The sequence below is a fragment of the Ochotona princeps genome, chromosome X, assembly GCF_030435755.1.
Source record: "Ochotona princeps isolate mOchPri1 chromosome X, mOchPri1.hap1, whole genome shotgun sequence".
NCBI lineage: Eukaryota > Metazoa > Chordata > Mammalia > Lagomorpha > Ochotonidae > Ochotona > Ochotona princeps.
Window position 1 is genome coordinate 17134124 of NC_080865.1, and position 27017 is coordinate 17161140.

The window sequence follows — 27017 nt, forward strand, 5'->3', positions numbered from 1 at the left end:
AGTACGCCGAGGGGGGAGGCCTCCGTGACTGGGCATGTCCGGGACCCACCCAACACCCTCATTGGGTGGTGGGTGAACGGGATTGGGGAGGGGCGCAACCTCGGGCCTGCAGGATTTAACTTCCGGCTGCCAGAGGCGAGCCGAGGGCTGCGGGAGAGGACGTCTAGCTCGGATCCCGAACCCAGTCCGCCATGTGCCCATGGCTCATGGCGGGCTGGGCCCGGACATGCCTGGGTGCGGCCTGCTTCCTTCTGGGGTGAGTACGCCGAGGGGGGAGGCCTCCGTGACTGGGCATGTCCAGGACCCACCCAACACCCTCATTGGGTGGTGGGTGAACGGGATTGGGGAGGGGCGCAACCTCGGGCCTGCAGGATTTAACTTCCGGCTGCCAGAGGCGAGCCGAGGGCTGCGGGAGAGGACGTCTAGCTCGGATCCCGAACCCAGTCCGCCATGTGCCCATGGCTCATGGCGGGCTGGGCCCGGACATGCCTGGGTGCGGCCTGCTTCCTTCTGGGGTGAGTACGCCGAGGGGGGAGGCCTCCGTGACTGGGCATGTCCGGGACCCACCCAACACCCTCATTGGGTGGTGGGTGAACGGGATTGGGGAGGGGCGCAACCTCGGGCCTGCAGGATTTAACTTCCGGCTGCCAGAGGCGAGCCGAGGGCTGCGGGAGAGGACGTCTAGCTCGGATCCCGAACCCAGTCCGCCATGTGCCCATGGCTCATGGCGGGCTGGGCCCGGACATGCCTGGGTGCGGCCTGCTTCCTTCTGGGGTGAGTACGCTGAGGGGGGAGGCCTCCGTGACTGGGCATGTCCGGGACCCACCCAACACCCTCATTGGGTGGTGGGTGAACGGGATTGGGGAGGGGCGCAACCTCGGGCCTGCAGGATTTAACTTCCGGCTGCCAGAGGCGAGCCGAGGGCTGCGGGAGAGGACGTCTAGCTCGGATCCCGAACCCAGTCCGCCATGTGCCCATGGCTCATGGCGGGCTGGGCCCGGACATGCCTGGGTGCAGCCTGCTTCCTTCTGGGGTGAGTACGCCGAGGGGGGAGGCCTCCGTGACTGGGCATGTCCAGGACCCACCCAACACCCTCATTGGGTGGTGGGTGAACGGGATTGGGGAGGGGCGCAACCTCGGGCCTGCAGGATTTAACTTCCGGCTGCCAGAGGCGAGCCGAGGGCTGCGGGAGAGGACGTCTAGCTCGGATCCCGAACCCAGTCCGCCATGTGCCCATGGCTCATGGCGGGCTGGGCCCGGACATGCCTGGGTGCGGCCTGCTTCCTTCTGGGGTGAGTACGCCGAGGGGGGAGGCCTCCGTGACTGGGCATGTCCAGGACCCACCCAACACCCTCATTGGGTGGTGGGTGAACGGGATTGGGGAGGGGCGCAACCTCGGGCCTGCAGGATTTAACTTCCGGCTGCCAGAGGCGAGCCGAGGGCTGCGGGAGAGGACGTCTAGCTCGGATCCCGAACCCAGTCCGCCATGTGCCCATGGCTCATGGCGGGCTGGGCCCGGACATGCCTGGGTGCGGCCTGCTTCCTTCTGGGGTGAGTACGCCGAGGGGGGAGGCCTCCGTGACTGGGCATGTCCGGGACCCACCCAACACCCTCATTGGGTGGTGGGTGAACGGGATTGGGGAGGGGCGCAACCTCGGGCCTGCAGGATTTAACTTCCGGCTGCCAGAGGCGAGCCGAGGGCTGCGGGAGAGGACGTCTAGCTTGGATCCCGAACCCAGTCCGCCATGTGCCCATGGCTCATGGCGGGCTGGGCCCGGACATGCCTGGGTGCGGCCTGCTTCCTTCTGGGGTGAGTACGCCGAGGGGGGAGGCCTCCGTGACTGGGCATGTCCGGGACCCACCCAACACCCTCATTGGGTGGTGGGTGAACGGGATTGGGGAGGGGCGCAACCTCGGGCCTGCAGGATTTAACTTCCGGCTGCCAGAGGCGAGCCGAGGGCTGCGGGAGAGGACGTCTAGCTCGGATCCCGAACCCAGTCCGCCATGTGCCCATGGCTCATGGCGGGCTGGGCCCGGACATGCCTGGGTGCGGCCTGCTTCCTTCTGGGGTGAGTACGCCGAGGGGGGAGGCCTCCGTGACTGGGCATGTCCGGGACCCACCCAACACCCTCATTGGGTGGTGGGTGAACGGGATTGGGGAGGGGCGCAACCTCGGGCCTGCAGGATTTAACTTCCGGCTGCCAGAGGCGAGCCGAGGGCTGCGGGAGAGGACGTCTAGCTCGGATCCCGAACCCAGTCCGCCATGTGCCCATGGCTCATGGCGGGCTGGGCCAGGGCGGCCAGTGCGCCATTTGGCGCCAGGCTGTGCCTACTGGCCGCCCGGCCGGGGAGCTCTGGGGTATTGGACATCTGAATCGCTGCTGAGATAGCTCTAGAGTGACCCCACTGTTTCTGGGATCTGAGTCAATCCTAAAGATTCCCAATGCCAGTAACTCTTCCTTTGAAGAACTTCCAATCCCTTAACAATGCTGAGCTTTGAACACCTATCAAGTAAAAGATAAGCTCCGGCTTGTGTAGCAGGCTGGCACCTAATGGTCCTCGGAGCAACCACGTGCAGGTGTGTGATTTACAGCTAGGAATGGTCCCAATCTGGGAAGCCACAGCTGGGATGAGGTTCCCACCAAGGGGTGTATGTGCTGGAATGGGGGCTGCGTTCTATCTAGGAAACAGTTGCAGTCACCCGAGGCACTAGTGTGGGCTGGGATTGGATGCACCAGGCCGGTTCAGATCCCAGCACCATCTGGTGTTATGGAGAAACAGGGTAGATGTGGGACTGACTAGGCTGGGTCTCAATCCCCTTCTGAGCCATGTGTGAGCTGTATGTGGGTATGGACGAGCCATGGCTGGGCTGAAACATCCAACAACAAGAGTCAGAATGGGGTGAAAGCCAGCCAGGAAAAGCCACTGTTCCTGCTAGGACAGGAGGTGAACTGAGTAGGGTTGGCTCAAGAACCCCCTGGCAAGCGCAAAATCTGGCATTGGGAGGGGTTCTGATGGAGGAGCCTGGGCAACTCCTCTGGCAGGACACAGTCCCTGCAGGTAAGCGCGAGAAGCATGATTGGAAACAGCCCAGAATAGGCCATGGAAAGTTTCCCACTGGCATGCATTCGGCATGGGTCAGGAGCAGGCCAGGCTGAATCAGTTCATGTCATCCTCTGGCAAATCCGATCACCAGAACAGAGTGTGGAATGGGCCGGGTTTGGTTGCGACAAAACCAGTACACATTCTGGAACGCCAGGGCGTGGTTGCCTGTACTGGATATGAATGCAACACCCATCCAGCACACGTGAGATCCAGGAAGGGAGGGGCAGAGCTGGCGGGGGGGTTAAGGGGCTGGTCCCCTCGCTGGACAACCACTCCCACTGGAGAGTGTTGGCTGGGATAGAGACAGACACGACTAAGCAAGGCTACAACACCTGTGCGCTGCATGTGGACAAGATCAGGGCCACAGCATCAGCTGGCAGAAGCTGGCACTGGGGACTAATTCTGTCGAGTCAAATCACAGGACCACCTAAAGAGTGCATAAACTGGGACAGAGAGACCTGGGAGGGAAAAAGTGGGTTCCCCCTTCTTGGGTCACTATTCCCGTGGGAGGGCATGAAAACTAGGACGGGGGCTGGGATGGCTAGACAGAGGCACTCAACAACATCTGTGAGGGCTGGATGGTTGAGTCGATTAGATAGAACTAAGCTTTAATACCCATTGACAAGTACCAGAGCCAAATGGGATGGGGGACAGACTGGTCTTCTGCTACACAAATTGGCAAACCAGGGTAGGGGGCAGGCTTGGTGGGGGTTATTGTGGGTCGCCCCGACTAGGCTGCAGCTCCCACTGGTTGATGTAAGGGCCGAACCAGACTGGACTGCAACACCCATTGGTTCCAGTGCAACTCGGGACTGAAAACAGAACCAACACAGCAATTGCAACCACCAGCTGATCAGGGTGATGGACTGTGCCGGGCCCTGTGCTTGCTAGAACATACAAGAATCTGGTCTGGGAATACCTCAAAGTATCTTTGGAGATCTCCCCACTTGAACTGCTGGACTCAGAATTCTAACCAAGAAAAGACAGAAGACAGAATAGGACAATCATTCATCTCAGCTACATGTTGGCAGCGAAATATGGGACAAATGGAGACTTCATGATGGACCATATCAATCAGTGGACCACCTCATCGAGCGAAACTGGCAGTGACTCATAACTGGAGAACTATTAACTCCACTTGAGCACATATCTCAGAGCATGCCCCACATATGGGACTTGGGGTGGGCGGGAAACCGGGTGGGGCTTCTCCCTCAATATCCCCTTTTACCTCAGATACATGATGGAAACAATATGGACATAATAGCATTGCCCACCTCCCTATCCCCCTGAACCTTTTTTTTTTTTCCTTCTCTTTCTTGATTTTCCTTCAACTATAGTTAACTATGTAAAGATTGTCAACAACAATACAATAAAATGGATTATATATAAACAAAAAAAAAAAAAAAAAAAGAAAATTTCATTATTCATGTGACAGCCAGCTGGTCTGACTCCAGGAATCTTGGTCTGGGGGGGGGGGGCTCTGGCTGCCCACCCTACTGGTCCTCACCTTCTCCTGAGTCCCAGGACTCCAGTCCTTAGCTGGAGTGTGTGTGTGTGTGTGTGTGTGTGATACAGGGAACAGGGCACAATATGGTCCACACCAAGTACTGTAGTGGTCATGTGTAAATCGGTGTCCCAAACTGGTATTTGAAGAGGCAGGACATAACTAAATAATGAACTGAATCAGCATGCTCACAATCACTTTCTTAGCTTTCCTGTGGTCTCCGCATCAACTCCATGGTCTAACTGCAAAGGCCTACGCCATTAAGCCAATGCAACTAATGTTCCACCATGTCCACCCCATATACTACACCAAGCCATCAATTTTTTTATTATTTTTTAATAATCTTACTTAGGGTACAAAGGATCAAGGGCTACAGGGTGATAGTGGGTAATACCATTGTTTCCACACTAATATTATCATTTTTCCTTGTATCTGGGGTCAGGGGAGAAACAAAGGGAAAAGCCCCACCCAGCCTCCCACCCATCCCAGATCCCCAACATGAGGCAGGCTCCGAGGGTCCTGCTCAAGCAGTTTTGATAGTTCAACAGTTCTAAATTGCTGCCAATCTCGCCGTTCCAATCGCGATGAAACCTATTCAGAATCCACTGGCTGACATAGTCTCTTCATGGTTGGGGTTCTGAGATCAGCAGTTCAGTTGGAGGGATCTCCAAAGAAACTTCATCTGAGATGATCCCAGACCTGATTCTTTCGTGAGTTTGCTAGTACAGGGTCCAACACCACCTGTCGTGCCAATCAGCTTTTGCACATGCTGGTCATTGCAATTGCTGGGTCAGTTCTGTTTCCAGCCCTGTCTTCCTTGTGAACCAATGGGTATTGTAGTTCAGCTCGTTCCTACCCACTTCATACTCAGTCCTCATGCAAACTAGTGGGAACTGCAGCCTAGTTGAGGCAACTTCGCATAACCCCCACCAGGCCCAAGCCATCAATTTCTAAAATTAGACCTCCCATGTCGCTGAAACAACTTTCTGCACTTTATCAATGATTCTTGCTGTACCCCACCACCCTGAGTTCCACAGGCCTGTCACGCTACAGCAATCCCCCCCCCAAAAAAAAACCTCCCAATGACACACCTGCAGAGCTATATCCTGTCCCCTCCACCACAGCCAGCACCTCCCACCTTGGAAACAATTTCTGTGAAATTCATGATTGAAGCAACCCACAAAGATACCACTTGACCCATCCCCCCTCTGAGGGAGCCCTCCCCTGGATGTATTACTGATCTCTTCCACCTAAAGTTAAGACAGCAAGAGAAGCCAGAAACACAGAAATGAATTCAAATCCTTTATTATCCACTGATGGTGACTAAAGCAGGGCATCTTCTGCAATATGACCTATTGTCCATAGATGATTCTATGAGAATTTACTCCCTGGCTCTGGGATCCAGTCTTCAGCCACTCTTCCTGGATCCGGGTATTTCATCAAATGGAGCGAAAGGCACATTCTCCAGGTTTCTGGAGGCTCTACGGTTGCTGTTGCTTTTTCCACTCTGGCCTTGTAAAGTATTGTCCATCGTGTTACTGTTGTTGAACTCAGAGCCTACCAGCTCCAGGATGTAATCTGTTAGGCAGTCAAGCATAGCAAAGAGAAACTCCGTTGTGGAGTAATTTGTGTTTTCATCATCTTGCTCCAGGCCCAGAATGCGGTCCACATAGTTCACTGGGACCTGCAGCTCACCTCTAGAAGGGCACTCAGTCTGGTTGTGAAATCTACTGCAGCTCTCTTGGTTATTTCTCTCAGACATGGTGTTTTCTAGATTAGTCTCTCATCAGTCTGAGTATTTCAACAGGTTGCCTGAGTGTCTGAAGACACCAGTGCTCAGCCCCGCCCCTTGTATTCTGGAGCCCAGCCTCTCATCAGTCACAGGAGCCCTTTGTGACATCGTAAGCTTTAGTATGTCACTGGTGCATACTGCACGCTGATTGATCAGGTCTCAGCAGGGACAGTTCTGTATCAGGAAATTCTTCACTTTACTGACTGCTCCATGACTTCAGGAAAGCTTTATCTTTCTAGCTGATTGTTTCATTATAAAAAAACACTTGCTTACTGCAACTGAAAATCTGTCCTGCTTTTAGAATGCCACTCTGCCTTATCTGACCTCAGCCTTGCATATTAGTTGCAGGTCACTGAAACTTAGGTAAAGGAGATTCTCTATTAGTTATTGATTTTCCTCCTTCCTCATGTTCTAATTAACCCCACGCTACAGATCATATGATTAGTTGATTTGTTCATTGCAATGTAATATTAGATATATATCCCCAGGTGTATACTTTGGATTTCTATTGAACTAATTAAAATATCAGTCTTCTCTTTTAACACCCATTCATTTCTTATCTGTGACACTTGACATGAATTTTTCCTCCTTGAAAAAAAATCATAAGCATTTTAGAAATAACAATGATGCTCAATGGGTTTGTCTGACTAGTCAGGATAACAGCATTGATAGGCTAGTGCACATTGTACTCAGTTTTGCCCAGGTGCATTATTCTTGGCTGTCCTTCAGGAAAACAAAGCACCAAGACATATTTTGCTCCTGCCCTTTAATTTTCTTCACAAGTTTTGTGTTTCTGCTGTGGTTTTGGTTCCTTACAGCCAAAAACATGCCAATTTCTAAAGGAAGTACAAAAGTGTATGTTTTCAGCCCCAGGATACACTGTATTTTCAGTAGTCCAACAGGGAGTAGATGTAGACATCAGACTCAGAAACTGTGTCCACGACTATGACTACACAACTTTTTCTCCACACAGCCACATTCAGCGGCTGCAGCATGGCCTGTATGTTGAACAGTGGTTGCTGCAATAGCACTTCTGTTGCAGGAAACCACCAAAGGGGCCAGACATTTGAAGTTTAGGTTGCACACCAGGCTCAAGGAGTCCTGCAGAGTAATGACATCAGTGGCTAATTGGTGATCGTCTTACACAATATCAGGTTTTTTTTTCCTTAGATTCATCTGTGTTATCTCTCTGCCAACTCCTCATTATGGCTACTCTACTGCCTTCTGAAAGTACTCAAGACCAATGAGATGATCCCATGGTAAATCTTGCTATTGAGTGTTCTACCAATAGATGGTAGCTTCAAGAAAGAAGGTGTTAGAAAGGCAGTATGCTTCCTACTAAACATTACAGGGGTGACTGAAGCTCAAGCATTGCCATGTAACACTTTGGCTCAAAAGGCTGATCTCACTGCTTTCACTAGAGTCTTGTAATTATGAAAAGGTCAACGAGTTAACATTAGTACAGATTACAATAGGCTTGCCTTATGGTAAGCAAGAGGTCTACTGACTGCCAACAACATGCCCATTCATTATGGAGAAGAGATACTAACTTCTATTTAGATGATCCTAGAACCTTCCAAAAGGGCTGCCATTTACTTCAGAGAAACCACAGGCAAAGCCATTGTGTTCACAGAAAACAGATTAGCACACAAGGCAGCACAAAGGGCTACTGCACAGCAAGTTGTACAAATGGAAATAACAATTCAGCCTAACTAGGTTACCAAAAATCCCCACTATCCTCAGCTGAGATACAATGCGCTCAACCACAAGGTTAGACTAAAGATCCCTATGCAGGGTGGATTTTACATGTTCCAGTTTCCCCTCAATGTAAAATTATTCAGAGAAGGTATGACTACGCCCATCCTGGAAGAAGAACCCTAATGGAAACAGCTTCCCTGGCATCTGGAGGGAGAGCAACGAACACTATTTTCAGGAAAGCAACACAATCTTGTCTTTTTTTTAATAATCCTTGTGGATAATTCAAACCATTCTTTTTGTTCCATACTGTGTTAAAGAGAGAAGTATTTCTAAGCTGCACAATTTCTAATATATTTTTGCCTGTTTCTGCTCTTGACCTCTCTTAAAAACATTGTGGGTACACAGGTAGAATCGGAGGCTCTGCTTTTATGAAACTAATGCAAATGACAAATGTATAATGAAGAAGCATATTATTCTTATTCTCCATAAGTGTTTATTAAATATACATTATCTGTAAGATAAATTAATCAATTAAAATAATATTTTGTGACATTAAAAATGAATTTTGCTAAGTCAGGTCAGTGAAAATCTCCTACCCCTGGCATGTGACCCTCCTTAATTTATGATTATATTCCTTATCCCTCATCCTTGCTATCTAATCATCCTAGCCTGTTTATCAACAATTCTCTTTATCCCTGATGTATTCTCTTAGTAATTATACACAGTCTTACTACTTTTCCATCAACTGACTCCCTACCCTACTTCTCAGCTATAAATCTCCAATTGTCCTTATTGGAATTGGAACTGAATCTAATCCCTCTCCCTACTTCAATAACACACTGCAGTGGTCCCCACACCAATTTCAATTGTCACCCTCTACAATACAGCCTTCCTTATCAGCTATAATATGTCACTAAAGCTATTTTCTTCAATGTAAGTCAGAAATACATTTTTCCAACTGATGATAGTTTTGCTTTCCAAATCTATGCCAGTCCACAAAAACACTTTTACATTAAATAGCCCTATCGTCACTACTTTCTTAAAATGTAGTAAAACAAAGAAAATGGTACTTAAAATAATACTAAGCATGGCCACTTTTTCATTTCCAAACTAGCTCAGAGGCAGAATGCTCTTTTACTTAGAAAATACTGTATTTTGCTGATGGGTTTTGACTACCTTTTTAATTGTGGAATATAAGCTCCTTTGTGTAATGTTTAAATGGTTAGAACCTGAAAAAATAGCTGAAATAAACTGTGAAGAAAAGCATAAGAGATTAAGGTGGCAGAAGACAGGCTGGCAAAGGGGAGGGGGTCCTACTCTAAATAGCAACGGAGGCAAATAAGAAAGGGCAAGGATATAAACAATCAGGATATCTATGAGGAAGTTCCCTGCAGAAAGGGACATCTAAGGAATTAAGAATACTATGATATCATAATCAGCATTAAGTCTTTCATACTGGACAGAGTCGTTACTGTATTTTCCTTTTCCTCTTATTTCAAAAGTATGCCATGCATAGAAAGCCAAAGCACAGCAATAGGAAGAGGATGGGAGATCCCAGAACTAACAGAGAAGAACAGAGATGACTAAATGAGTTAGTGTTCAACAACTTAGCAGAGAATGGAGTTGTATTATAAATCAGCACAGGAAAGCATCTGTCATCTGTGGGGAATTCTCAGAGGTAAAGGGGTAGAGGATGACTAAAAGGACAATTCAGTTTGAACATTCACTCACTACTACTTCTCATCAAAGTAACTTCCTGGTCATAATGCATTAAAGAATTATGAGAGAAAAATGAGACAGAAGTGTAAAAATTGTTTTAACGTTCAGGTACTTGTCAGGAGGAGTGATATATAGTACTTAACCTGACTCATTTAAGTAGGAGGCAGCAGTAGGCAAGAGTAACAGAAATTTGAAGTGATGTATTATTACCTTTAAAGAGATGTACAACCACAAAGGAAAACTACAATAAAATTAGCATATATGTGGTACCTTAAAATGTTGACATATAAACATGAAGAATGCTGTGATTAATAAGTTATGTTTATGTTTATGGTAGACCTCTAATCATAAAGATTATCTGTAGCAGACCCATTCAACCCATTCAGGTTCATGAATAATGCAACTGAGTTTCTTTGAAATATGAGAAAATTATACCAGTAATAAATTTTAATGGTAGCTTGGGACTACCTAAAACTGTTAACCTTAACATCAACAAAATCAAAATGAAAGTCTGGGGGTGGCTAAGACAATTATATAAATGAGAAGGATTTATTGCCACAAGTTATTTCAAGTTAACTGACTCCCAGGAGTAGAAAGGATGGCTGAAAATAGATTTTAGAAAGTTATTCTCCCACAAGAAAACAGGATCAAATTCAAAACAGAAAAAAGTTTAACAAAAATCCAAAATAACTTAGTTCTTAATGTTGCCTGATATATTTATTACATATATTCTTACAATGTGGTTCCTACAGTACAAACAACGTCACCTGGGAATCTTGGAAATCCAAGTTCTTAGAGATGAGGGTAAATAAGTTGTATTATTTTTATTCATCAAGGCGGCCTTTTTACTCATTGATTGGAGGCTATCTCTGAGAACTTAGGTCTGAATACAAGGGAAGCCTGTCTCCAGAGGAGGAGGGAAAGATACAGAAAACACACACACCCTTCCCCCTTCTTCCTGACCCTCCCCCACAGACCCTTCCCCACTCCCAGCAGAGAAAAGCAGTAGTAGTGTTTTACAGAAAACAGCATTATATTATATGTCCAGGTAAGCACAGAAGCAACTGGAAAGGACAACAACAGCCTCTACTATGGTCCTGAGCTTTACACTGTTAATGCCAAAAAGGACCAAAGGGTCTCAGCTGATAGCTTATGTAGCACACTGCAGAATGGTAATCATCTCTCCACTTCTCTTTGAAACTATCCCAACATAAACTATGTACGGCAGGGAGCTGAACCAGTTATTGCTGAGCAATGACTCCCATAAACAAGAATGTCAGAAGAATCTAGCAGGGAATCTCAAAAGTTGGTGAGCTTTATTGGTCCATTTGACACATTTAATAACCCAGTAATTCTAAAGCCAGATTCAATGCCATTACAGAGGACAACAAATGGTACACTTTATTTAAAACAAAAATGCCAATTGATTTACTCAGCAGGTTCATCTAATTCAACCACTAATAACAATCATGTAAACTTCTAGCAGGAAAAGGAAATTCCCATTAGAGTAAGTTCCAATTTGGCAGAATTCTTCCATAAAGCTTTATTTTGGAAAAATTACTATGTAATGCATTGCTATGTCATTTTTAAAACTTTCAATGAATTTTTAAATTAATATTCAAATATCTAAAGCAGCATTTATCAGTCTAACTTTAAGTCCAGTTTGAAAATCAGATTACTCTATTTGCATATATACTAAATTCTAAGTCACTGACTAGAAAATGTTTAATATTCAGTCAGTTCAAGTTGAACAAAATGAATTCCTTAAGCCATCAATCCTATTTACAATTCATTTAATTTTCTCATAATATTCTGTAGTCACAGATTTATTATATTCAAATTTATTTTAATGCAATTCAAGGTATAGTTAAAAAGTAAAAATTTCATTTATTCAATCATCCAGCAAAATTTTGAAAACCTACTATATGCCAAGCATTTTTATACATGCTGTGGATACAGCAATAAGCACATACAAACCCACTCCCACACACTTGCCATTGTGTTGAAAGAATTTTAGTAAGTAAAACCAGTAATACGTAAATACATAATCTAATGCAACACAGTGATAAGTGCTATATAGAAGATGAGGGACAGGTATATAATCATTTTTAATAAAACATTAACTGGAGGCCTTTTGAAAGTACGACCATTTAAGAGAAGTACTAAATGAGACATTTCACAAGTACTTGAAGCTACAAAATATAAAAATTTAACTTAAAATCCAGTAAAGCTCAAGTTTCTTAGACCCACACTATTACTTACTAACTTAGCAAATCTGTTTTATACCTTTTAGCTATCAAAGACTAACATTAATAGCAAAATCTGGCATTTGAAAATAGAATCAAATTCCCAAGTCCCACATCCTCCAACATGTCAAACTCTCCTCAAACTGCCAATATATTAAATACCAAATAAATATAGAGTATTACAATGATCATGGAGATCAATCCACACATTTAATTCTAAGCTTCTGTTATTTCTTCTTCGTAAAGGAGGGTGGGAGAGGAGATGGGGAGGGGAGGGGGAGAGGAGGAAGAGGGAAGAAACGGAGGGGAAAAGGACAAACAGGGAGGAGAAAGGAGAGGACAGGAAGGGTTAAGGAGGACAGGGGTAAAGAGAGAGGTAAAGGGAAGGAAAGAGGGAAGGGAAGGGGGATGGGGGAGGCAAAAGGAGAGGAGAGAGAGAGGGTAGAGGGAAAGAGAAGGGGACACGGAGGGAGAGAGGGTGAGAGAAGAGGGAGATGGAGGGAGGGGGAGAGAGGGAGAGAGAGAGATCCCATCTGCTTTCCAAATGTCTGCAATGTCACAGCCAAGATTATATTCTCTCATTTTATTTTTTATTTTTGTTTTTATTTTAAAAACACTGTACTACTGTTAGAGTGATTACATTAATGACACCTGCTCTGACCCCTGTCTGTATCCAAGTCTTTTGCCATGTGACTACAGTTCCTCCCATTTCTCTCATCAAGACGCAATATATTTCCCTTCTCTTGATTCTGAGTCCAGATACACATTGACTTTGGATATTGGGACAGTTATTTACAAAGCTGATACAGGTAAAGGCTTGAAAAACAATCTGTTTTCTTGTACTTGTGCCATTGCCATGAGACCATTTCTCAACCTGCTTGCTGGAGAGGATGAACTGCACATTGAGGAAAGCTAAGCTATGTTACTGAGGTTTTGTGATTGTACTCAGTATCGCAGCAGTTCTAGATGACTGATAACTCTATTTTTCTACATGTTTTATCAGTAAGAAGTAAAATGTTATATCCTGAATTAAATAAGATTGGGTTTCTCTGCAAAAGTAGCCAAATAAGGATAAATATATTTCTTCTGATAGAAAAGTCTAACAAAAGGCAATCAGGTGCCATCAGGATGGCACAGCAATTCCATAGTTAGAGACTTGCTACTCTGACATTGATTGCCTTACTGTCAAAAATGGCTACTCCACTTCAAATCACCACATCTATATTCAAGCTAGAAGAAAAAGGGGAAAGAAAACACACACACACACACACACACACACAATATCCCTTTCCCTTTAAATACAACTTTCGGAACCAGCATTGTGATAACAGTAAATTAAATTGCCACCTGCAAAGATGTCATCCCATATCAGAAACCTAGCTACTTCACTTCTAATTCAGCTCTCCTCCAGAGCATGTGGAAAACAGTGGAAGGTGGCCCATGTACTTGGGAAAGCAAGATAGAGTTCAGGCTTCTGGCCAGCCTAGGCCCAAGCATTGTCAAGGCCATTTGGGGTGTGAAACAGTTGATGGAAGATAATATGTCCCTAGGCCCTCTCTGTATCTGCCTTTCAAGTAAACAAACACAAATAAATAAAATAGTCATAAAAAATACAGCCTCAGAATTTTGCTAAACTACTTTCTCTTAGAGCCCTCTGACAAAAATGTATTCATAAAGTCAACTTATGAAGATTAGGAAATGTAATCTTTATTCTGAGTACCCATGTATCTAGTTAAAATTTGGGGTTCTATCAACATGAAAAAGGAAAAATAATATTTAAGGATAACTACTTGTCTTGGTACCACAATCACAATGCTTAAGCAAAGTAGAATCACTACCTAGTTAAATTAAGATTACCAATTCAGAGGACAGGCAAGGTTATCAGGACATAGAATCTACTAAGGTGAAGTCCTAATAGATCCCCCTAGCCCTTTTCATTCTTACTATGAAAACAGAAGGCTCTCAATCAATACATTTTTAACTGAGGACATTGGTATTTGCTTATTTCAGATTTTACCCTAAAGTAATTTTATTGACTTCACTAGAAGTCAAGCTTGAATTCTAATTAATTTTGCAACTTAATATACTTCTGTTAATCTGCTCAGCCTGACTAAATTCTGAATACTTACATCATTCCCATTTTGAAGGATCAAGACCAAATCAATTACGTTTTTCATGTCTCTTACTGATAATACTAAAGTCACTCAAATAATCACATGTGAGTTCTTTAAATACGCAACTGTAGTTATCTAGCTGAGATTCAGTCAAAGGTGAGGCAGAGGATGGGGGTACTCTGGAAATGTTTCTGAGACTCCCCAAAGGTGGCTATCTGTTTTAGCCCTTGTTAGGATCACCTCTTCATTTAATTTCCCCTGAGATTATCTCTGTCTGTCTGGCAACAGTGGTTTTCTTAACACTTTTCACGTTCACTTATCTCAACAATACTTCATCTAACCACACTGACAATGTTGCCCTGCTCAATTTTCAACAAAGCAAGATAAACACTAGGTTATTGTTTTTACTAACTTTAATGAAGCCTGTGGCAAATGGAGATTAATTTTCACACTAATTTAGAAAGTTTTAAACCTGTAATAAATATTTTTTTTTCCCTAGATCCCACAGGTCACACTCCCATGGTCTCTTATGGTACCCTCTTTGGGCACTCAACATGCCTCTTTCTTCTCAGAGACCTCTGTCTTGTGTTCTCTCACACCCCATTAAAAGGATGCAAAAACAAGAGAAAAAATGATTAATAGCATAATAATCCTTTAGAGATACAGTCTTGCTTCAAAGAAGACATTTTTCATGTTTATCCATAATGAGATAAGGTTGCCTCAACTTAACCAAGAGAAGCACTAAAGTGGTATTTTCTCCATATACACAAAATTCAGATATCTCAAAAACAAACCCTTCATAATGGCAATTATAAGCACAAACTGCAAGTAGCTTTAAAATAGCAAATTTCTGTCCTGATTCACATACTGTAAAGCACTCTACCACTACAGGCAGGATGACAGTATTTGCTCATTTTAACTTAACACTTAAATTCTACCTTCCCAATAAAAAATGAAGTGATTTGCAAAACTTATAAAAATTACTACCACTAAATTAGGGTTAAAATTAAAAACAGAAATGACTGTGCTAGTGATCTGAGATTAGTTATTATAATGGAGAATAGTTTGATGTTATATTTTGTAGATGATGGGATTAAACGTGCAGCGTGCATATTCTCTGAGTTGAAGCAATGTGGCTGATATGCCTTGTACATCCTATGACACACTTGAATGGGTCTCTTAGATCCTCTTGACTGGCTTCACTGAGATGTAGGGCAGCAACCCACAGCCATCGTGTAAGGCAGAAGCTGGCAAATTTTCCATAACTTGCCAGTAAATATTTTCCACTTTGTAGGACCTTACAGGCTCTGCGGTATTATTCAATTAGATCACTGCAGTGAAAAGATAGCTATAGACAATACATAACCAGATGGGTGTGGCTATGTTCCAATACAAAACATGTGGTGATCCAGATCTACCTCATAGGTGCGACTTGCTAGCCTTCCCTAAAGGGTGTCAGAGAAAGTGCTAGTTAAGGGATTTCAGTGAGTGAATGCTTGAGTTAGTGCTTGGGTTGGATAACTAGTCAGGTTGGATGTGTAAAGTACTTATTTATTTTGTAATCCTTCTCTTAATGACAGTCATTTACATTGTTTAAGCTTTAGGTCCCACAAAACTTGTTATTTCCCCTGTGAATAGGCAGTAACAAGTAGATAAAGAAGTCAAAGTGTCATAAAGGTGTCACAACACACGTATTAGGAAATGATGTCATTTCCTTTTTGTAATTTATGTAAAACCTCTAAGTAATAAAATCAAATTTCTCTTTTCATAATTACCTCATATAGGTCTTTTGTCAGACAAATACAACATCACCATTTCCACTGCATCTTCTTTGAAACAATTTTTGAGATTATTTTAAAGTTCTTTACTAGCCATAATTTCAGGTAATTTTTCACTTCTCAAAACTTAAAATGGCTTGGCTGATGCTCAACACTGGAATCTAACAGGCGCAAGATAAAGCAAAAAGGAACTTTTATTAATTCTGCCAATGCTGTTAAATTATTTTCAGTCATCTCCGCCATACACATCCAAATAGGTATTATACTAGATGTGGTTACCTTTGTTCACCTGTTTTCACTTCTCGTGTGAAAAAGTGAAACAGCAGTCCTAGTAAGACATGTAGCAGGTTATCTTAGGAACAGTTGAAGTAAGAGGATATTCTACTATCTTTCACATTTATATGCATTTTCCGAGTCTTGCCCTCCTTTGACAGCTTTCAAGGTGAAGAGTCAAATTTGAACAGTAACAAATTTTTGAATTGAGTGAGTTTGAGTCATAACCAGATTGTTTCTGGGTTTCACACACACAGAAATTAAGTATAAAAAGATAAGAATGAGTTTTTATTTGCTATTATATGAATATCAGCCCTAAAACAAACAGTACCAAGACTCTCAAAAATCCATACATCTAGACAATACACAATAGTGAAGGAATCCATTGAATATTACACTAAGAAGTTAAAATCTACAGTTTCTAAGAACTAGGAGGGGTCTAGCACGGTAGCCTAGTGGCTAAAGTCCTCGCCTTTCACTCGCCAGGATCCCATATGTGCATTGGTTCTAATCCTGGTGGCCCCACTTCCAATCGAGCTCCATTCTTGTAACCCAGGAAAGCAGTCAAGGACGACCCAAAGCCTTGGGACTCTGAACCCCTATGGGAGACTTGGAGCAAGCTCCAAGCTCCTGGCTTCAAATCTGCACAGCTCTGGCCGCTGCAGCTGCTTGGGGAGTGAATCAACGGAGGAAGATCTTCCTCTCTGTCTCTCCTTCTCTCTGAATATCTGACTTTCCAATAAAAATAAAAAATAAATCTTTAAAAAAAAAAAGAACTAGGAAGATGTTTCCTTGTGCTCATTTAGGACTGACTCCAAAAGTATACCTTGGGATAAGATTGAGTAAGTCTTCGGTTAAAATTCAATTAGTTTAAAAAAGGCTTGTGGCTCAGTAGTCAATAATGAGATTCCAGCTAAGTTAAACAATGATTTAGAATTCTAGATCACGCAATTCTGTGTCACTTTGTCTGGAGAAAGTGTGTAGAGTCACTTGTAGTTAAACACACTTAGATTTTTATCTCCTCTGTAAATGCTGCTATCATTGGAACAGCTTCCTTGCACATGTCCCTCTGAACTAGGGTAATACACATCCCAGCTACCTGATACATTCCCAATTTATGCCTACTGTACTGGTGCAATTATTTATGGCAACCCCTTTCACACTAAAAATTGTCCTTATTTGGTATAACAGCATTTTAGCTTGACTGTTCTTCCAGTCAGAGAGCCTTGAATAAAACTCTAAAACTAAGATGCAAACTTGAAACCATGGTTCTGAAATTGTTGTTGAGTGGCCCCAAAACATAAACAAGTCATTGAATATATGAAGAGTGGAAAGCCATAATTGTCATTTAAGGTGATTTTAAAACACATTTTCACGTTTCACAATGTGAAGGCCTATCCATGAGAAGGATTTCATAAGGTATTTGCATATACTGTTTTAGAAATATAGTGTCAGAGTCTATTCTTCAGAAATATGACACCCTAAATCATACCATCTTTTTATAGATAAGTAAGATTCCACACAGGCTTCCTGCTAGCAGAGAGGACGTTCTACTCTTTCTGAATTCTCCAGTAAATAACAGTCTTCCAAAGAGGCAATCCTCCATAAGTGGTAGCTTTGTTTCTATAAGTCATGTCAGATACTGGCACCTACTGGTGAAATTGTGATGGAGCAAGTATTAGAAGCCACTGAGTCAAAGAGAGGAAACATACAAAGATTGGAAATTAAGGATATGGAAATGGACCAAAAGGCATTCAGATAGTACAAAATAGGGTAAGCTGGGTGCAGCTCATTTATTGTTAAAAGTATATGAGCTGTTAATAGAGAAACTAGGGTGAGGAGCACTGTGGGAATACTTCGTATCTCACAATTTTTGTTTTATATCATAATGTGGAGATACATTGCCGTATGCATCTCTACTTCTGAATAAAAGACGAACTCTCAATGAAACTGTTAAATATATCTTGCCACTAGAATGCTGGACTTCATACAATTCTTTATAACTACAATGTCAGGATACACTGAAATAACAGAATGATGGACTTGTGCCTATTGCTGGGGGATGAAACTGTTGTTACAATATAGGGGAAAATAGTAGAGGGAGGGGAGAATGGAGAGTAGAAGGGGAAATCCCCGAGGTTAAAGAATTGCATCATGAAAAATAATTTAAAAACCTAATTTTTATTGAAGCAAAATGTTAAAAAAAAAAAAAGAATATGAAGCCAGGACAATCTCTAAGAAGAAGAAATTACCAGTGCTGAAAGAGGTTAGTTAAATTCAAGGGTAGATATGGATTCTGCAGATAGACCAATAACATATAAAAAAGTAAAAAATTTAAAAAAACTAAGACATGCCCTTTACTAACAAACAATTATAAAATCTCATAGTGTAATAATGCAGCAGTGACTATTAGCTCACTCATTAAAATACTTTCATATTGTAAATGTCAAACTAAAAAAATCTAATGTTTCTTTTATTAAACTGTGACTTAATCTTTGCAGTCATTCATTTAACAAGTAATTACTGAGTACTGAGTATATGCTAAATACTATTTCCAGGCTCCAGAGTAACTGAAGCAAATTAAATGACAAACTTCCTTTTCTTGTAGAACATGTTTTGCATCAGGGCAGGAGGGATGAGGAATAATGCCTTGTAAACTAAGAAGAAAATACATATTTCACATGATGTGTGCTACAGAGAAAATAAAAGCAGAAAAAACGTTGGGAATACCACGTAGCCATTTTACTAAGGGTAATCAGAGAACTTAAAATTTCAATTCTTTCATAAAATGTTTATATGTTCATATTGGAAGATGTGACTTTCTATTTTATGGGCTATCCAGTAAGTATTTATACAATAAGACATTCACATCTATTTGGTCAGTTTATGGAACAATAGAGGAAGAGATGCCTTCCAGGCATGTGTCAAGCACTTTATATATATATATATCTTACATAATCCTCCCCATCATCCTCTGAGGTATTGTTAATTATATAAATGGGGACTCTAAAGTTCAATGAACATAAATGCATGTAATCATCAAATAATCATTACATGCTAGAGACAGGACTTGACCACAACTATCTTGGGATTTAAAGAAGTACGGCTGTGGGGTAGTGCAGTAGTGTAGCACAATAATCCTCTACATGCACTGCCAGCATCCTATATGGGTGCATGTCAAGTGACCTAAATGTATTTTTCTTTTTTATTAATATAAAGAGAATAGATTTCATGTAGCTCATAGATACAATTAAAAGAACACAATAGTTCCCTTCTTGTCTCTATTCCTCTCCTTTTTCCTTCCCTCCCCCCTTTTTAGATTTTTTTGAAAACATATATTTACTTTATAATCACAAGTTTAATCTTCCACTAAATAAAGAGTTCAACAAGTAAAAAGCAAGAAACACGACTATTTCCCAGTAGTAAAGACAAGATCCATAAAAATAATCAGATCCAAACATATCAATTTCACTATTTTTGTATGCTATATTAGCTATCGTAAATCAGGAAAAAAATAGTATTTGTCTATTTGGGTCTGATCTAGTTCACTAACATAATAATCTCCAGTTGCACTCATGTCGTTGCAAAACACAGAACTTCATTCTTTTTATGACTAATAGCCCATCATATACATATATCATATTTTTTTATCTAGTTGAACTTGATGAACATCTGGGCTGATTCCATACCTTAACTATTTTGAAATGAGCTGCTATAGACATGAGGTATAGATTACTCTTTTGTATGCTTATTTCATTTTCTTTGGGTATATTTCAAGGAGTGGGATGCCTGGCACTTATAATAAATCAGTTTTTCAATTTCTGAAGAATCACTATACTGTCTCCATGATGATTGTACTAATTTATACTCCCATTTATATAAGTGGTATCATATAATACATAGTCATATATTTGTTTTACATTCTAACAATGTATTAGAGTAACTTTTCTTCCACATCTTTGCCAGTATTTCTTATTTTTTTTATTTTTGGATGACAGTCATTCTAACTTAGGTGGAAAGAAATATCATTGTGGTTTTTATTTGTATTCAATGATACTTTCTATCTAGACCTGCCTTGGTGCATTCAGAACTGTATTAATATCAATTTTCCCTCAAAAGGTATACAAGTCTCTTAAGAGTGAAATCTATGTCTAAATCATCTTTTATGTCTGAAAGGGGACAATCCTTAGTAGGAACACATTAAACATATATGTAAATACTTTGCTGAATGAAACAAACCCAGAAGCTTAGAATTAAATCACTACTGTCTTTTCTCAGACAGTACTGGTATTTCTTCAAATAGCATATTATAGAGAACCTGCTTCTACCACAGCAGTCAATAAAGAACTAAATCAAAAGAATTTATATAAAATTATAAATAAGATTTCGCAGTTGAAATCCACAGTACTGACTAGGCAGGCTTCCGTGTTCTCTGAAGCGAAGTCTTGAATGTAGTTGGAGGTGGTGTCTACCTAATACAAGGAGTCTCAATCTGCTAATAGATCCCTGATTCTAAGACACCTCTGGAGTTAGATCTTGGATTTTCTCAAGAAACAATACAATGTTTTCTTGCTTTGAAATTTTATTTACCCTTTTTCCAGATTACAATTAAACTTACCCCCCTAAGAACCATAGAATTAGAGGATTTTAAAATGCTGTGTTTGAACCTATAGTCATTCCTATTCTTTAAGATCCCAAAAAGTGCTTAATTCAACCTTGGAGATTATTTTGGGGATCCTTTGCAACCAAGAAACTGGGAGATTATTACACTCAAGAGTGAACTAGTGGAGAAATTACAAATAGACATTTCCAAGTGAGTAACAATAGAATCTATAAATAACATAGAGTAGTGTATTTGCTAAGTCCAAAATCCACTTAGCAAAGCATACAATGACTATGAAGGGTTTTTGCTTACTCTGGCCTGAAGGGTAGGGTGGGGAGGAACTCAAGATACAAAAAGAATGCTTCCTCCAGAGCAGGGGCATGTAGACCTCCAAAACGTGGCTGTGGGCCAAGAAAGAAGCAGAAAAAGTGGAGGTAGGCTTTCCTGTGAATGGGACGGGACCAATGGACTCAAAGTGGAATATACCTGATATCAAGTTTTAAATTTCCTTTCTGTAATTATAATTCCCTGATGTAATCATAATCATCAAGCCTTAAATAAGACCGCATTCTAGTTTCTGGGGTTTCAGAAAGAGCCCTTTGTCCACAGTGCAGGGATAAAATAGATCAGAGAAAGGCTGTAAAAGCATGGAGAATCAGTTACCAGCACGCAGAGGTGATGGAAACAAAGCTGCTATGTGGGCGATCAGCTAAGTGAGGGAACAAGAGAATCATAACAAACTTGGGACACATGTAAATACAAACAGGGCCTCTCAAGCATACTGGGGGAGAAAACCGATCCCCAACATTTCCAAATAACCGTGTTCCTGGATTAATAAAGGGAGAGATACTGCAACCCCTCCCCTAATTGCTGAGGGCCGAAGAATAGACATATTTGAACTGTCTTACAGAGATTCCTTTGTTTTCAAAGGTAATAACAGGCATCAACAGAAGACACATCTAAGAATAAATGTGTACATGTGGACATTTTTCAGTAATTCTGGATTACAGAACAAAATGAAAAGAGAATGTATATTTAAGTATTCCATTAAGTACATATGCATTTCCCTTTGACTAATATTTACTTACTTCATTACTTCAAAAAGCTCCCACTCAAAATGGATCATAAATTGCATGCCGGGCCCGGTGGCGTGGTCTAGCGGCTAAAGTCCTCGCCTTGAAAGCCCCGGGACCCCATATGGGCGCTGGTTCTAATCCCGGCAGCTCCACTTCCCATCCAGCTCCCTGCTTGTGGCCTGGGAAAGCAGAGCAGGACGTCCCAAAGCTTTGGGACCCTGCACCCATGTGGGAGACCCGGAAGAGGTTCCAGGTTCCCGGCTTCAGATCGGCGCACACCGGCCGTTGAGGTCACTTGGGGAGTGAATCATCGGATGGAAGATCTTCCTCTCTGTCTCTCCTCCTCTCTGCATATCTGACTTTGTAATGAAATAAATAAATCTTTAAAAAATAAATTTCATGCCTAACAATTTTTGGTTTTGCTTCTATGGGAATTTTTCATCCTATCCTTGGATTTTGTAATTGCAGAAAATTCAAGAATCTTGTTAGAGGCTCTATACCTAACATCATTTTAAGAGAAATTAAATGACATTGCCAGATGTATCCTCAATATTCATCTCAAAATGAAAGTGCTGAACTGCTCATTGAAAGTATTTCACAAGAGAAAGCAAATATTTGTTTTTTACACATCCAATATTTCTAAACAATTTGGGAAAACTGGCTATTGGTATTTGAAATGAAGGAAAGTGGTAGGGGAAGGAGAGGTTTGGCCAATGTATTTCAAAGTGAGTATCAGTTAGGAAACTAATAAAACCAAAAGGGATTGTTGTTTCCCTAATGGGTAAGACATGAATGTAACAGGAAGCAAGCAAGTCATAAAATAATAAATTAAAACTTAAATTGGTAGCATTTTATTGTCAGAGTGACTCTTTTTTCTTCCACTTCATCCTTCAATTAACAAAGGAAACAAGTCACCCTGACCATGTAGACTTCTTGGGTATGTGTTTTTTCACTATCACTGTTCCCTCTCATATTTGTAGATGTGACTATTTAATCCAATGAGAAGGAGGCAGAAGCTTTGTAATTGACATAAAAGGTAGTCAACACAGCTTTGTTATGAGGAAGGATAGACAGCCAGGGAAACACTAGCACAGAAATAATACCTAACATTTATTTAGAGTCTACTAAGTGCCATATAAAAGAGGTAAAGCAATACACATATTATAACCAATAAGTGTAATAGCAAAATCTGACTTATGCATTTTACACCCTAGCTATGAATTTGCTTACAGACTATATATGATGTTAATGGCATATATGGTTCTGAAGTCCTGTTTCTGTAGCCTTAGAGAGTCTCATAACTAATCCCCACATATTTAGTTTCTCCACCAACAGGTTGTTCTGAGATTCTTGGTAGCACAGAAAACGTAACAGAAAGGGTTCTTGGATTAGTAGTGACTTTCATTTGTTTAAACTGTATGACTCAGGCAACTCTGAAGTTTTTAGGATCATCTAGTGAATACCACGCAGACCTTTGCAAAGGCAGTATAGTATAAAGGCAACAACACACACTTAAGAGCAAAATGTTTTAGGAGGAATCTGGTTCCTTAATTGCTGTGTTCTTAGGATACTTAACTTCTCCATGATTCACTTTCCATATACCCAAGTAGGAATAATAATGGCATATACATGTTTATGGTTGTAGGAGAGCGGATGACAGAATCACCCAACCCTATAGCTCAAGGCCACACTGCTCAGAACCTCACAGATATAACATACAAGGAGGAACTTCCAACAGAAGATTAATGCATAGTACTTTCCTGTCTGTTACTAGAAAAAAGTAGTAATGGAATTTTTAAAGTCTATATAACCAAGGAATCATGTGACTCTCTTAAAATACCAGTGTGAGAATCACAAGGAGATAGCACTTCACTCCTGGCAGAATGGTTACTCTTCAAAAGGCAGAAAACAACAAATACTGGCAAGGATATGGGCAGAAATGGGAACTCTTAACACACTGTAGAAAGGAATGTAAGATAGCACAGCCACTATGGAAAACAGTATGTCTATTTCTCTAAAAGAGAGATTTGCCATATGATACAATAATTCTACTACTGGTTATGTACTCAACATACATGAACACATTGTATCCAAGAGATACCTACACCACCATGTTTACAACAGCATGGTTCACAACAGCCAAAATATGGAATCATTCAAGGCATTCATCATAGACTAGATAAAGAAATGTAAAAACCACAATGTAGTATTATTAAGCTATAAAAAATGGATATTCTACCATTTACACATGAATAGATTCAACTAGAGGACACAATGTTGAGAGAAACAAGCTGCCCCAAAACAAATGCCACATGTTCTTTCTTACACTTGGACACCAAAATTAAAAAAAGAAAAATGTCAAAAAACAGGAAGAAATGATTATAGCAATATTACAAATATGGTTTTAAGAAAATATTCTATACTTTTGTCAAACAAATTAAGACTGGGATACTAGTATAATTTTAATGATCTGTGATTATTTTAAAATGTGTTTTTGCTGAAATGGAAATCTTTTTATTATCATTTTAGACCTTGACTATATTTACACTGAACTATTGTCTTTCTACCTGTGGAACGTTTTAGTAGAGCATTAAGTCTTTGGGTACAATATAAATTTAAAACATTATCTTAAAAATTAATAAAGAAAGAGAATAAGGAAAAGAGGGAGGGTAGGAAGTACCATTATACTCTTAGAACTATATGTGAATCACATGGAATTTGTTGTCTTTCCATTGATATCACATTAACATAATTGATCAGAAAAAAAGTATGAAGCATGAGTGAAGATAGATGTCAGGATCACCTATGAAAGAAGCTCCTGGGAAATACATGGAATTTTGCTGTAGCTTTGTGCTGGGAGTTCCAGGTATCATCTTCCAAAGGAGAACTGATTATATCTGTAGTAGACTATGGATATACATACTTACAAACCAGTCTAGTTGTAGTGTCCAGAGACTATTTCAGCAGTAAGCAGATGCCTTTAGGGCACAGAAAGGTTAGCCTAGATGTCAAATTTTACATGTGTGTTATAAGCTCAGAGGTGGGAGAGGTGGAAAAGGCTAAGAGAACTAGGAGAATTCTGAAATTACAACTAAGCTTTACCTTGGCTTATGTGAAGTTATGCCTTATATGGCAAATCACAGATGTCCAGAGAGGGCCTGGAAGGGCCTGCAGGCAAGGGAAAACGTATAAACAAAGGTTTAAACATATCTGAATACTGTCAGAGGCCAGTGATTACAACAATTGCCTGGGGGAACAAGAGTTTATAGAGGGGAGTAGTGGGAGCCATAGTTAGAGGGGGAGGTGAAGGTCAATCTGGAAGTATCTTCTCTATAGCCCAACTCTTATTCCAGTCTAGTATCTTGGTTAGCGGCAGTTTTCAGAGCTTAATGCAAATATTCTGAGTAATAAATAGAGAAAACTAAAATAAAAATAACAATGAATAACTGGTTACCACAAACTCCTAGGTATGTGAATGGACTGTTACTCCCTGTTTAGATTTTTCATCAATTCACAGGAATCCTAAATGCAATGACTCCCAAAGCCATCCGGACCATGAGGCATTAGGGTATTAACAGAATACCTTTTAATCCTCCAAATAATTGTTCTGATCACTTTATTCTAATCATTTCTGGAAATGTTTACAGGCCATATGTTCATTTGAAGTATATATATGCAGACATACATGCATTCCAAATAGTTTGTGCACAAATTTGCTGGTAAAGGATTCAGATACTGACTATAATGAATACTTCTCATCTAAACATACTAAAAATGGCCCTTTAAGATATACACAGGTGGATTTTTTCAGCATTTTCAATACTACCAACACCATGATTTTGCCTACTAAAACACAAAATGTCACCAAAATGTTTCAGCAAATATTTAGTTGGAACAAGGTCAAGAAAAAAAAAAAAGAGAATAAAAACTTTTATGTGCCCAATTGTATAAATTCCACTTTAAAAATAAGTGTCCTTACTGCAAAGTCTTTCCATATTTTGGAAATACATTCTACCAATCAGTTAATGCCAAGTGTCCCAGAACAGACTGTAGAAGGCTATTCTAGCATGTAGTGCGATTGGGATTAGACAGCAAAGGTGAGCTTACTATCAATCAGCCCAATACTGTCACCATTTGGGCATTTAGGATATATGGGTCAACACAACAGACATATGACTATGAAAACAGATATGAAGTTTCTTCATTTTTCTTTTATGTCCTTCTCTTTCTAAGTGCCTTTGCTGTAGCTTATCACTCACCTGCAGCAAGAACAAAATGAGATTAAACTCCTTGTTTATAGTTTGACTTAATTAAAATAAATTACTGCTTCACATGGAGCTATGCACACACTGCCTCATCCACCACATGCCAAAGGAGGAACAGACAAGGTATGCTCTGTAACATCAGGTCAGAATCAAACTTTTTCTGGAACTAACACTGCAATGAGAAGTCAGGTAGAGCAGTTAAAGGATCTAAAATTCCTCCTCTTAGGATTTCAGGTTCTGAGAGTATCAACACCATGAGTTGTCTTATGCAGAGATTGTTAGAAATTCAGGAAATGTTAAAGTTGAAGTATTTTTTCTCTATTTATCTGTGGTAGTCACTGGAGAATAACTTTCTCCAATCCACCTGTAACAAACTTTGTACTGCAAAAGCCAGAAAGCAAATAAACCACGTTTCCAGACTCCCTTATGGCTAGGGTTTTAGATGTGATTTAGATTCTACTAGTCATTTAAATTCCATAGGAAGGCTACAATAAGAAAGTGAACTTGGTGGCAAATATGGTGATTCTTGCAGGCAGTGAGCTGAGGACATCCTATTCCTCTGAAGAATACTAACAAAGATCTGTATTCTGATATCTATTTTTTAGCATCACAGAGGCTGAGCATGAAGAAGCAGCGGGAGTGGAGCTCATCTATAAAATCGGTTCTCCTCATATTAATAACATTTTTAGAAACAAATATTTTATGGTGTAATTGGTGGCAACTTTGGCATAGTATTGAAGAAGGTTCTCCTGGGGCTGGTGTTGTGTGCAGCATGTTAAGAGCCTGCCTTCGATGTCGGCATGCCATTTGAGCACAGCTTTGAGAATCAACTGCTCTATTTCCA

General features: G+C 41.1%; 1 protein-coding gene across 1 annotated transcript; it reads right to left on the reverse strand.

Moving 5' to 3' along the window:
* Positions 1-5990: 5990 nt before the first annotated feature.
* Positions 5991-6443, reverse strand: LOC101533898 (huntingtin-interacting protein M). Its single transcript, XM_004587972.3, has one exon. The coding sequence runs from the start codon at positions 6369-6371 to the stop codon at positions 6018-6020; it is 354 nt and encodes a 117-aa protein (XP_004588029.1). The 5' UTR covers positions 6372-6443; the 3' UTR covers positions 5991-6017.
* Between the last annotated feature and the right edge of the window lie 20574 nt (positions 6444-27017).

Bases quoted from the DNA above. Each gene is read 5' to 3' on its own strand.
- LOC101533898 (XM_004587972.3), bottom strand. From the start codon at position 6,371: ATGTCTGAGAGAAATAACCAAGAGAGCTGCAGTAGATTTCACAACCAG.